Source organism: Squalius cephalus, assembly GCF_949319135.1.
Source record: "Squalius cephalus genome assembly, chromosome: 1".
Taxonomy (NCBI): Eukaryota; Metazoa; Chordata; class Actinopteri; order Cypriniformes; family Leuciscidae; genus Squalius; species Squalius cephalus.
This window is the reverse complement of record NC_137122.1, coordinates 25407404-25421009: the sequence shown is the minus strand read 5'-3', so window position 1 is coordinate 25421009 and position 13606 is coordinate 25407404. Positions and strand designations below refer to the sequence as shown.

Genomic DNA, 13606 nt, shown 5'->3' with positions numbered 1-13606 from the left:
TAGTAGGCACCTAATGTATCCATTGGTGTTCATTTCATTATTATTATTCCGTTTCTTCTTCCACTAATGAGTGTATGGCAGGCCATAGAACCGCTTGCAGGAAAGTTGTGAAATTTGGCACACAGATGGAGGACATTTTAAAATAAAAGAAATAATTCATGTTATACATTTTATGCATCTGTTATCTGTAATTGTAATAAGTATGGGCTATGTATTTGGTACACATCTTCTTCTGGCTGAAGATATGAAGCTAAAGACAGTGTTCAGCATCTTATGATCTTCTTTTTTAACAGAGACATTGTTTAAACATTACATTAATGAAATGAAACCGTGTTCTGTTGCCTCCATAACAACAGTTAGAGAACAGCCATACACCTGCATGATTGAAGGTTCTTCAGCACGGTGAAAAAGTACTCTGTTTTGGTTATTAGTTTTCTGTTCTGTTCAGTAAGTCAGTTTTCATTACCCATTTGTTTAGTTTGTCCAGCTATGCTCTGCTAAGGTTACCCTTTTGAGTTTGGAGTTCATATTGAGTAACCTCTCGAATCTCCCTGTTTTTTTTTACTGCTGTTGTAGCTGTTAAGTGATTAAGATATGTCTCTTAATTTGGGTCTCACGGAGCTTCTTGCAAAATTGGAGGGAAAATAAAATATCAAAATGATTCACCATAGAAAAAAAAAAGACACAACAAGGCAAAACATTGTAAAATGCAATGAGTTCAATATCAAGTATTAAGATGAAAGGCAGTTTTTCTAAAAACATCGTAAAAATATATTCTTTTGTGGAAATGGAATTCGCATTACCTGACATGAAAACATATTTTCCCTCTCCTCTCTACGCTTCACACTCCAGTCCAGTGGATGGCGGTAAGACACATACGTTTGTTTACAAACCACCATTAAACCTCAGAGGAAGAAGATTAGTTTTCAGCATGATCTCTGCTTTTTTGTCATGTGCTGGCTTAATACAAATTGTTAGAAATGTACTTTTAGTGTATAGAAAGATAAACTTTTTTTTTTAATCAGATAAATAAATGCCAGTAATACTCTCATAGAAATGACTAAGTTGTGAAGCAAGCAGGAATATCTGGAGGAGTGTCAACTGAACTGAGATCTGTATTGTGAAGATGGCGTTTGTTAAAGAGGAGAGTGAGGAGGACATGAGTGAACCAGAACCCTGGAGAATAAAACACGAGGAACAAGGAGGTTGGTGTCTATTCTTCATTCATCTTTAATTACTGTTGTGGTACATTAAGATAACAAAGCTTAGACTTAGTTTGCCCGCGATCCTTATAAGTCTAAAATTCATTAATGTAAAAATATATATATTCGCTCGTTGCTTTTTGGAATCTCAAAACTGTGTGGTTGAACTCAGAGCGTGTGCGACTCATCATACAGATTCACTTTGTTTTTACATTAGCGTAATCTCAAACATTTGTGTGGGACAAGTCAACAAATAAAGTCCCTAATGTAACGAATAAAAGTGGATTAAGTAAAAAATATATTACTCTTAATATATTAATGTACCCCCAAATTAAAATGTATTATATATTTTTATTATTTAAAAATAGATATAGGCTATCACTCTGCCTCTAAATAGTAGGCTATACTGTTAAAGGAGTGATGTTAAATTTGATCATACATCTTGTATGCATGAGCACAATCCATTATAGATCATGTATTATGTAGCTTAAATTAAGTGATGTGCAGGTCTTAATTTTTTTTTGGAAAAGTCTTGAAAGTTGTATTCATGAAGTAAATAAATTTGAAGTTCTGATACCTGCATATTCCCTGTAGACAGCTCATCAGATTCAGTGGCATAGGTCTAAAATCCGAAAAGCTGTGAAATAATGTGGATTAGACTAATAAATAAATAGGGATGCACTGATACCACTTTTTTACCAGAATGAGGCAGAGACCGATATTTTCATTTTTGGTACTCGCTGATACCGATACCTGTATTTTCATTGCATTTGGAACTTTCATTTAATAGCACAGACAGCGCACATTTAATCCTTCATACCAAGGGGCCGGAATACTAATCCACACTTACAACTTTTACTTCTCACTAAATTACTGCAAGCAGGGGTCCGTTCTTCGTACGTTGCTTAAAACATCCGAGATCAAACGAGACATCCAAGATGATATCATCGTGCTAATCATGATCTGGCTAATTGGGTTCTTCGAACACACCTGCCGGATATGATTAGTATCGCTGGATTGAGTTATCTGAGATAATTGCGCGTTCATGCTAAGTTTAAAAGGGGATATGTATCGATAGTAGAAACATTGATCAGCAACGCTGCTATTGGCTGCTCAGCGTGGCCAAAGAGCGCGCTCAGTTTTTCTCCTCAGCAGAGCAAGAACTAATAGTCGAAGTTTATTCGGAATTTTAATGCTTAATCAAAACGCCAGGGAACACCTCAAAGTCTGCAAAAGCCAGTAGAGAGGGCTGGCAAAAAGTAGCAGACAATTTAAATCCGTTAGAAGTGGCCATGTTAGATGTTTTTATCACTTATTAGCCTATATTTTTGTATTTTAATAATTGCATAATTACTTTGTTCATTGTAATGTCAGAGTCACCACACTAGAACATGGGAACAAATAAAAGTGAAGTACAAAAATATTCTACTTAATGGTAATTTTTAGTTATATTATAGTCTCTTTTATAAAAGGCACTGTTAAATAAATGGTTGTCTGATTATAAAAGCAACCAAGATAAAGGCTGAAAAAAAAAAGAAAGAAAATATTTTTCCCAAGTCTATAGTTCATTGTAATGACATTGTGTTTTCCTCTTTTGTGCACTTTTACATAATACACCAACACTTGTATCTGTTCCCAAGATAGTGGTGGCTATATGTGAAAGAAAGAAAGAAAGAAAGAAAGAAAGAAAGAAAGAAAGAAAGAAAGAAAGAAAGAAAGAATAAGACTTTGTAATGTCCATTTGTTTCCATTGCACTGGACAGTGAATAAACCCTCTCAGATAACTGTCATATGGAGGAACTAGCCTACCTGCAAGTGCATAAATAACTTTACTTAATTTATACTTGTATGCTTTATGGCTGCAATATAAGTTGCAGGATTCCACATCTACAGAAAGGCCTACAGAAGAGTCTGCACACACAGAGGAGACATAGGCCTACAAGTGGGCAGTGTAGAGCCAACGTCTCCTTTTTATTTGTTGCATGAGGCATGTGTCTAATATCTCTTGTTGCAGGCACTTGACCACTGGCTTTTCTTTACAAAGAACAATTGAAATAAAACTCAAGGAACTAAGCATATTTGTCTTTTATTAAACATTTAATGAAAAGGTTTTTTTTTTTTTTTTTTTTTTTCTGGCAATGTTGTGTAATATGGCACATGTCACAGGCCCTGTCAGGTGTGCAACACTCAGACTTTTCAGACACTGAAATCTTCCCTTTAGTTAGCCAAAATTCATTTCATTGTGTGCCTTTGTCCTGGTGCTGCATTGTAACTTGTTTGGGTCAGGGAATGGGGTCATAAAACATCTGTCTGCAGGCAGGAACATGTCATAATCACCTATGAAAAAATGCAGTTCTGTTAGGATGAGCATAAATGTATGTAATACCGTGAGCTTGATATTTAATTATGGAACTTTCCTTACCACTTTCAAATAATGTGCATAAATGTGAATCTCTAAAAATTCCTAAGTCATGCACAGATCCTGGCCATTTTGCTTTCACATTTGTGATATGGAAGATTTTAGTCAACTGCCTTTTTTTTAATTTGATATAATATTACTAATCTGGAATATTAAGAATCACAACAGTAACTGGGCTGCACATTTACATTGTGAATCCCCTTTCTGTTCACATAATCCCCTTCATTGAGGCCTTGATGGCAGTCTAGTCTATGGTACCAATCATGTTAGTAAAGCCTGAGTGACATATACTGTAATCGGCATGGTCATGATTGCATGATCTTCATAAAAAATTATCATAGCCTAAAAAAACAAAAAACAACTGCTTTTTAAAAAAAAAAAGTCTTAAGTGGCTTGGAAATGCCACAAAAAAAACCTAAAACTGTTTTTTAAACCTAAAAGCGCCAGGTAAACTCCGAATGACACGACAGACAGCACTTTTCATCAAGTTCTCCGCATCTCCAATAGTGTAAAGGAAAGAGCCACTCGCAAATAATCTTAGGGCAATGCAAACAGTTTGTGCTGTAGTTAAAGCCCGACTCCGACAAGTCGAAAATAAATGTGCGTTTCCAACAAATTAATAATGTAAACGACAATCTCACGAGTCACGAGAAAAAAATATATATCTCAGAAAGTGCACTATCACGCTGCACTGGACTTCCCGTATCAGCTCCGCTTATGAAGCTGCAGTCTAATCCTCGCGAGCAGGTTTAAGCTTGCGCACCTGTTGCTATGACAGCAAGTCCAGGATGAGCGTCGAAGAACCAAACAATCCAAGATCATGCCAAATCGCCAACAATCAAATCCAGCTAACTGAGTTAGCGACGTACGAAGAACGGACCCCAGGTGGTTCGCTTTTATTTACAATACGAACATTTCAAATGGCATAAATGAAAACAAACAAACTTATTTACAGCAATATTCAACTTAAGCAAAATAATTGGAAAATGATAATTGAAATAAGCCACAGAGAGAAAGAAAATGTGCTAAACAAACAAAATAACAAAATCAAAACACACGCTAACTAATCCCCAACTTTCAAAACTAACTGAAAAACGAAAACAGAAAATAAAGGTTTCTTAAGCGCTTAACACGCCATAAAAGTAAAACTTCACTAACTAACCAAACAAAACTTACACATGGTTGCACACGCTCCTTCCCTAGTGTGTCTAACAGCGGTAACTGTATGTGTATGTCACGTGACATACTTTCCTTATCTCTTCTCTCCGGACTGGTGCAGTCTAGATCAGGTAAGAAGTCCTCTGTGTGAGCAAACACAAATCAAAATAAGCAAGCAAGCGAACCACCACAAAGTCAGTACTTTTCAACATCAACAACGGTAGCACAGCCAACAAACACTCCCCCTCTTCCATTCTCCAGAGTGGCTTATATCCTGGACCACAGCTGATGATTGGTTGTCTCCGACCAATAGCAGCACATACAAACTTAAAGATAGCAGAGAGCGGGCAAACAGGAAGAAACCTTCAGCAGAGGGGAGAAACACAGCAACCAATAACAAAAAGGGAAGGGAACAAAATGCTAGCACGTAACCCATATCAGTACTGCTCTCTATTTGCTCTGTTGTCTGTTTCTTTGTCACAGTCACTGTACTGTACACGCCGCGGGGTATCGGTTGTTGGTATCTGAGAATTTTAATGTGTACGAGTAGTACACAAGTGAAGTATTGGTGCGTCCCTATAATTAAAAAGGAAATAAATTACTTCAAAATAAAAATAAAATTTTCAGGTAAATTTATACGACAACAATGCACGTAAAAACAGAACAGTTTTTCCTTTCCCTTTGCCTTGGTTTTTCCAAAGTTGTCAAAATGATTCTTTCTCACTCGGATCCGCGAAACCAACAAAAAATGCTGTATTATTCATGCCAGGCCAGTAGTTGGCGATGTCACTTTGCCTATAGACTGAACCGGTTTGTGACTGACCGGTTTGTGCTCTAAACACGATCGGCAAATGTCTGGTTTTTAGTAAAATTTTGTCTGACATCTATTCCGGACTTGCTCACACACTGCATTGCAATCATTTTCCGAAATTAAATTTGTGTGAAAATATTACGAAATCTGTTAACGGGACATAAATACAGATCAGAAACGGGTCAGAGCAGAGCGCAGATGCGCAGCAGAGAAAATACCAGGCACAGCAAGATCACTGTTCGCGATGCTCGAAATATAGGGAGAAAAATATAAATTGAATTTGTGGGGGGAGTTTATATGAATGTATCTGTGAAGGGAACTGACTTTATTCAGAATAGTTTCAATGGTGTACTGTTCTCTTTATATGTTTTTCTTTACATGCGTGTAATCTAAATAAACAGCAAGCCAAACTCTGTTCAAGAGCCAGGATATGAGCGCCTTTTGCTCCTTTAACCCTCTGGGGTCTGAGGTGTTTTCTAGGCCCTGGTGGTGTTTTGACATGTTGAATGTCCGCCATAATTGCAACAAGATCTTGTTGTGTGAATTCAGTCAGTTTTGACCGCAAAAGATGAGGTAATTTGATCGGATGTCATGTATTTAACGCATTTTACCTGCTAGAAATACATGCTCAGTTTTAATGGTATTTTTAAGGTGGGGTAGAATTAAATGAATGGCAAAACTCAGCATTTTGTTCACGTACCCCCTTCTGCGGGGATGAAAACTCGTACATCGGCGGCCCATTCGTTTAGTTTTGTTTTGCTTAATTGGCTGCGCTGGGATCTTTGTGCCGGTGTAATGCATTGGACAAAAAAAGTTTTTTTCTCACAGACCGGCACATGAAACACGTAGATCAGCGGCCCATTGTTTTTTTTCTTGATTGACACTGGGCTGGTCCAATCACATCTTTAAACACCTCCCCCTCTGGGCTCTGAGCGAGTGTGCAGTGTCAGTGTGTGTATCTGTCCAAATAGTCAGAGAGATGGAGAAGAAACGCAAGGAATGTGCAGAGAAATAGCGTGAAAAAAAGAAACTGGCCCTTCAAGTGGCTGAGGAGGATAAGAAGAGAAATGAGTGTAGAGAACTGCGGTAACCAGAACTAGGCTACTTTCAGAACACTTATGCTATGAGTGTAGGAACCCTTTACCCAGTTACGCATTATTTCCACATCTGCATATTTGACGATTACGCATTTTACTAGAATTGTAATGAGACGCGTTTGTAAACCATGTTTTCCGCCAAAATAAAAGCTCGAAGCAGTTTCCGTCAAAATAAAATATCATGACTTATGTTGTATACATGACTCTTTCAAGTATAGAAATTAGTACAAAACTAATTATGAAAGTTTATTTTATTTTTCAGTGCATTTGTTTTACAAAATATGGATATTATTGCCATGGGATTAATATTATAACTATTATTATGTAGTAGGGAAATGTTGACAGACACTACACTCACCTAAAGGATTATTAGGAACACCTGTTCAATTTCTCATTAATGCAATTATATAATCAACCAATCACATGGCAGTTGCTTCAATGCATTTAGGGGTGTGGTCCTGGTCAAGACAATCTCCTGAACTCCAAACTGAATGTCAGAATGGGAAAGAAAGATGATTTAAGCAATTTTGAGCGTGGCATGGTTGTTGGTGCCATACGGGCCGGTCTCAGTATTTCACAATCTGCTCAGTTACTGGGATTTTCACGCACAACCATTTCTAGGGTTTACAAAGAATGGTGTGAAAAGGGAAAAACATCCAGTATGCGGCAGTCCTGTGGGCGAAAATGCCTTGTTGATGCTAGGAGGTCAGAGGAGAATAGGCCGACTGATTCAAGCTGATAGAAGAGCAACTTTGACTGAAATAACCACTCGTTACAACCGAGGTATGCAGCAAAGCATTTGTGAAGCCACAACACGCACAACCTTGAGGCAGATGGGCTACAACAGCAGAAGACCCCACCGGGTACCACTCATCTCCACTACAAATAGGAAAAAGAGGCTACAATTTGCACGAGCTCACCAAAATTGGACAGTTGAAGACTGGAAAAATGTTGCCTGGTCTGATGAGTCTCGATTTCTGTTGAGACATTCAGATGGTAGAGTCAGAATTTGGCGTAAACAGAATGAGAACATGGATCCTTCATGCCTTGTTACCACTGTGCAGGCTGCTGGTGGTGGTGTAATGGTGTGGGGGATGTTTTCTTGGCACACTTTAGGCCCCTTAGTGCCAATTGGGCATTGTTTAACCCTTAATCACTCCTAAAAAAGGACAACACTTAAGGTCTTTGGGGTCATTTTGACCCCAAACTTTTAAAGAGCGATTGCATAAGGAAATATACATTTTTTATATGGAAACTATATATCATTTTTTTTATTTACTTCTCAACTATACATTTATGCTGTGTTTTTGTGGAAATTTTGAATTTTTTTACCTATTTACTGCACAATTACATAACTAGGCCATAAATTGTCTCATAAAAAATGATTTTTTAAAGAAAAAATCACTTAAATGATGATCTTAATTAAATCTAAATAGTTTTTGGACATTGCTCTATGTGTTAGGGATAGAATACTGACATCTGCTGGTTTGTGGAAAAACTTTAGAAATTATAATTAAAGAAAGAAAGTGCAATGACCACATATATCCAATAGAGGGCCATAGAGACTCATTCATTTTCACTTCATTGTTCTTGATGCTTCAACTTCTCCTCACAACTTTATGATATATATTTTGTGAATATTTATTTAAACATTTTGAAATACATAAAAAATCTGTATTTTTGTCAGAGTTAGAATTTGTTGTTTTCTGATATATTTTGAATTATCTTGCTTTTGCAAATTATTATACATACATTTGCAGAACCATTACAAGTCACCACTATGACATGACTGTGGTGTGTGTGTGTGTGTGTGTGTGTGTGTGTTTGTGTGTGTGTGTGTGTGTGTGTGTGTGTGTGTGTGTGTGTGTGTGTACAAGCTTGTTCCATGTTGCATCTGTGACATTTTTCAGATTTATGCCAGTTTAGTTGATTTTATTTGCCAATTTCTATAAAAATGCTCTCTGTTGCAGTGACATACATGTGTGTGTTTGTGTGTGTTTGTGTGAGTGTGTGTATGAGATAGAAAGTTCGTTCCACTTTGGGTTTATGCTCTAGGACCAGACCTTGATTTAAATGTAATTTTTTTTAGATTTATGCCAGTTTTGTTTATTTTATTTGCCAATTTCTATAAAAATGCTCTCTGTTGCAGGGACATACACGTGTGTGTTTGTGTGTGTTTTTGTGTGTGTGTGTATGAGATAGAAAGTTTGTTCCACTTTGGGTTTATGCTCTAGGACCAGACCTTGATTTAAATGTAAAAATTTTTTAGATTTATGCCAGTTTTATTTATTTTATTTGCCAATTTCTATAAAAATGCTCTCTGTTGCAGTGACATACATGTGTGTGTTTGTGTGTGTTTGTGTGTGTGTGTGTATGAGATAGAAAGTTCGTTCCACTTTGGGTTTATGCTCTAGGACCAGACCTTGATTTAAATGTAATTTTTTTTAGATTTATGCCAGTTTTGTTTATTTTATTTGCCAATTTCTGTAAAAATGCTCTCTGTTGCAAACACATACATTTGTGTGTTTGTTTATGTGTTTGTGTGTGTGTGTGTGCGTGTGTGTATGAGATAGAAAGTTCGTTCTACTTTTTATTTATGCTCTAGGACCAGACCTTGGTTTATATGTAGAAATTTTCAGATTTATAATGGATTTAATTAAAAAATTTTGACAAACAAAATAAAAAAAAGTCATTTTTTTCATTTTCCCATTCATTTTCAATGTGGGGTCATTTTGACCCCAAGGACCTTAAAAGGTAAAAAATTTTTTACACACCTTTAGAACAACCAAATCAAGCCCAGTTTTTTTGTGCATGTTTAGATAGATTATTTAGGAAAAGTCACAGAGTTTCATGCCCCTGAGATGAAGGTAACATTTTTAAAAAATGAAGGAAAAGTCCATTGGGGTCATATTGACCCCAAAGAGTGATGTCACGGCCTACCTGAGCATTGTTTCTGACCATGTCCATCCCTTTATGACCACCATGTACCCATCCTCTGATGGCTACTTCCAGCAGGATAATGCACCATGGTACAAAGCTCGAATAATTTCAAATTGGTTTCTTGAACATGACAATGAGTTCACTGTACTAAAATGGCCCCCACAGTCACCAGATCTCAACCCAATAGAGCATCTTTGGGATGTGGTGGAACGGGAGCTTCGTGCCCTGGATGTGCATCCCACAAATCTCCATCAACTGCAAGATGCTATCCTATCAATATGGGCCAACATTTCTAAAGAATGCTTTCAGCACCTTGTTGAATCAATGCCACGTAGAATTAATGCAGTTCTGAAGGCGAAAGGGGGTCAAACACAGTATTAGTATGGTGTTACACTCACCTAAAGGATTATTAGTATATCACAACTAAAAGTTTTTTTGAGTTTTTCTTTGTTCAATTTGCACACACTCTTAATTTTGAACTCTCAAAGTGCACCAGATTGATGAATTTAACATTAAAAAGCACAAAATGTTCTTACGGGGGAGTATGCCCCAGAACCCCCCTAGAGGGACAGAGGTCCACTCACCACAGATTTACCAAAACTCCTGTGGGAATTGGAAACACTGCTGTTGCTATGCCAGTGCAGCTTATTGCTTGTTTTAGGATTCATCACTGTGGAGTATAGTTAATTTGTATTTTACAATTAGTAGTTATTTCATCTGTTAACTTTTACTCATTCCTACTCACTCATTACATGGCATTATAGTGGTTTTAAGGAATAGGAGTTGGTATACATTTGGTATACAAGTTATTCAAAGGCGTGCATAGATCGGGTGTGTTTATGATCATATGTAGTGGGCCGATCTGGGCCAAAATGCCAGGGCCTATTTTTTTTTTTGTCCCAGTCCAGCCCTGCCCTTCTGTCACCTCACATATCCCAGTTTGAGAACCACTGATTTACACGACAACGTTTTGGGAGCCTGAAAATGCTAACTTTTAAAAAGGGGTTGTAAGTTTCAGTGTTTTGAAACTACAAAAATGCTAATTTGTGTAAATTGTGAGTTTGTGTCATCATGTGTATTCTGTCTGTAATCTATCTGTTTCTTTACAAAGTGACATCTCCAACTACTGGCCTGGCATCTGTACTTGAAACTTTTCAAAAACCCAAAGGAAAATCTTTAAATGTTTTAATACATTGTTGTCGTGTAAATTTATCATAATTTCATTTTATTTTACAATTGTCCAATTTGATTTTCATCATTTTAATGTTTTCATTTTAGGCCTGGTAAAAGTGAAAGAGGAAAGACAAGATCTGAATGAAGTGGAGGAGAAACATCAGCATCAGAGAGCTCAGGATGTCACCGCTGGAGAAAAATCAACAAGTTGCTCCAAAACTGAAAATGATTGCTCACAAAGAAGCATTCAAATTATAGGAGTGAAAAAGCCTTTCACCTGTTCTCAGTGTGGAAACACTTTCACACGTAATCAAAACCTTAAGACTCACATGATAATTCACACTGGAAAAAAACCTTTCACCTGTTCTCACTGTGGAAACACTTTTAAATATAAAGGAAACCTTAAGAGTCACTTGTTAATTCATACTGGAAAAAGGCCTTTCGTCTGCCATCACTGTGGAAAGAGTTTTACACAGAAAGGACAACTTAATGATCATTTGGTAATTCACACTGAAGAAAAGCCTTTCACTTGCCCTCAGTGTGGAAACACTTTCACACGTAAAGAAAGCCTTAAGAATCACATGCTAATTCATGCTGGAATAAAGCCTTTCGTCTGCTCCTACTGTGGAAAGAGTTTTACATATAAAGGAAATCTTACTGAGCATTTGGTAACTCACACTGAAGAAAAGCCTTTCACCTGCTCTCAGTGTGGAAAGACTTTCACGCGTAAAGAAACCCTTGAGAATCACATGAGAATTCATGCTGGAATAAAGCCTTTCAGCTGCTCCATGTGTGGAAAGAGTTTCACCAGTAAACAAGGATTTAATTGTCACATGAGAACTCACACTGAAGTGATGCCTTACGCTTGTCATCTGTGTGAGATGAGATTTAAATGGAACGGTGGTCTCACAGTTCATCTGCACCGATCTCACTCTGCCGTAAAGCCATTTAAATGTGATCACTGCAGTAAAACATTTGCTTTGCCATCATTACTGAAGAACCACCAGAAAGTTCATACAAATGAGAAGCCACACTCCTGTCCTGTTTGTGGAAGGAGATTTCTAAGGGTTGACTCCTTGAAAAGGCACCAGAAAATAGTACACAATAATGTGAAAACGATAATGAGTGTAGGAGAAGCTTTAATACAAACAAAACCAAACGAAGATTACAACAGAAATGCAAATTAACACATATTTGCAAAAAGAAAAGTGAAATATGTTCTGCAATAATATTGGCATGTTATGCAATTCATCCTCATAACACATCTGTAGCTTGTCAGATGCAATCACATGGATGGTAATAAAATGCCATGATGCCATCACAATGCGTAATGACGCACAATGGCTGATCTTGCGCTCTTAGAAAATGTGGCAAATGTAAGTATTCGGAGTGAACGCATCTTCAGACAGCAAGAAGATGAATCGATGAATATTAACTTGTGGGCGTTTCACAGACTATTTATGGGCAACTATGGGCGTGACATGAAGCCGCAAAAGCTGCGCTACATTTAGAATTGATTGTGATTTATTAAGGGGAAACTGCGTAGGATGTGTGTGCGCACGGTTTTATAAATCCGAATATTTCTGTGCGTTCGCACGTCCTATGTTTCATCCATACGCCACTTCTGACGCAAATCCTACGCAAAGTTTTATAAATGAGGCCCCTGAACATGATTGTCTTCCCGAGACGTCACTCCAGACGCAACTAGACCGAGAAACTGGGAAACCCCCTTGGCAGAACCACACCTTCCGGGATAACCATTCAAAGATCAGCTCCAACGCAAGTAACACCATTCTAGCCGAACTTTAAAATTCAAATTTAATAACCCTGCCTTAGAACCGATAGAAGGCTTTACGTCAGGTCTTATAAAGTGCATATATTGCTAGGAACTTGGGATTTCATAATTTCACTCTCTTAAAACTCATTCTTTCCTAAATTTCTCTCTTTCTGCAACTCGTGTGAATGTGTGTGTGCTTGTTAATGTGTTAGTTGATAGTTTTAAGTGTTAGAATAATCAATAAAGTCTTGTTTGTATTTAAAGAGAAGTGTGTTGTGTTATGTGCTTACGAATTTTGGGTCTTAAACTGCTGATCTTGTTACCGTGCTAAAAGTGTTTTCATTTATAGTTTCGATATTAATATTGGCTACAGAGTTTATAGTTACGGCCCGTTCAATTGAGCACTGGACAATTTATTTGTTCGGCATGATTCTTTCAAAATTCCTTATAAACTAATTCTCTTTGAGCCAAAATTGACCTGTTTCCCTTACATAAGCTACCATTTTTCGCAGAATAGTGAATGAATACCCGCCAACTTGCAATGTGGGGTATTTGAGCAGTGGCGGTAGCCTTTTCATCTTGAAAAGGAATGCCTTTGCTTAGACACAGTTAACCAGTTTAAACATGCCTGCAGAAATACACATTGGATTACATTTTGGAAAACAGATGGTAGAAGATCCATCAATGTGTATTTGATCATTGTGTTAAAGGAATATGCCGACTATTTGGGACTTAAGCTTATTCACCGTATCCCCCAGAGTTAGATAAGTCCATACATACCCTTTTCATCTCCGTGCGTGCCGTAACTCTGTCTGACGCACCCACCGCTAGCCTAGCTTAGCACAAAGACTGGAGGTAAACGGCTCCAGCTAGCATACTGCTCCCAATAAGTGACAAAATAACGCCAACATTTTCCTATTTACATGTTGTGATTTGTATAGTCACAGCGTGTATGAAAAACAAGGTAACATGAGACACAGCCATCTTCTAACAGACCCAATCTTCTGACCACTTATTTCTTTCACTTCT

At 37.4% G+C, this 13606-nt stretch overlaps 1 protein-coding gene across 5 annotated transcripts in view; it reads left to right on the top strand.

Annotated features, from left to right (window-relative positions):
• LOC307157648 (uncharacterized protein) overlaps nt 1-13606 on the top strand; it is a 117468-nt gene that overhangs the window by 62903 nt on the left and 40959 nt on the right. For 2 of the 5 annotated variants that reach the window (XM_079869578.1, XM_079869575.1), the window contains exon 1: nt 928-1205. In XM_079869578.1, coding sequence (XP_079725704.1) covers nt 1127-1205 — 79 coding nt within the window. In that variant the 5' untranslated portion in view covers nt 928-1126. Of the gene's footprint in view, nt 1-158; nt 1206-10905; nt 12846-13606 lie in introns of those variants that run through there. The other 3 variants (XR_013821055.1, XM_079869574.1, XM_079869579.1) reach the window with 3 other exon arrangements.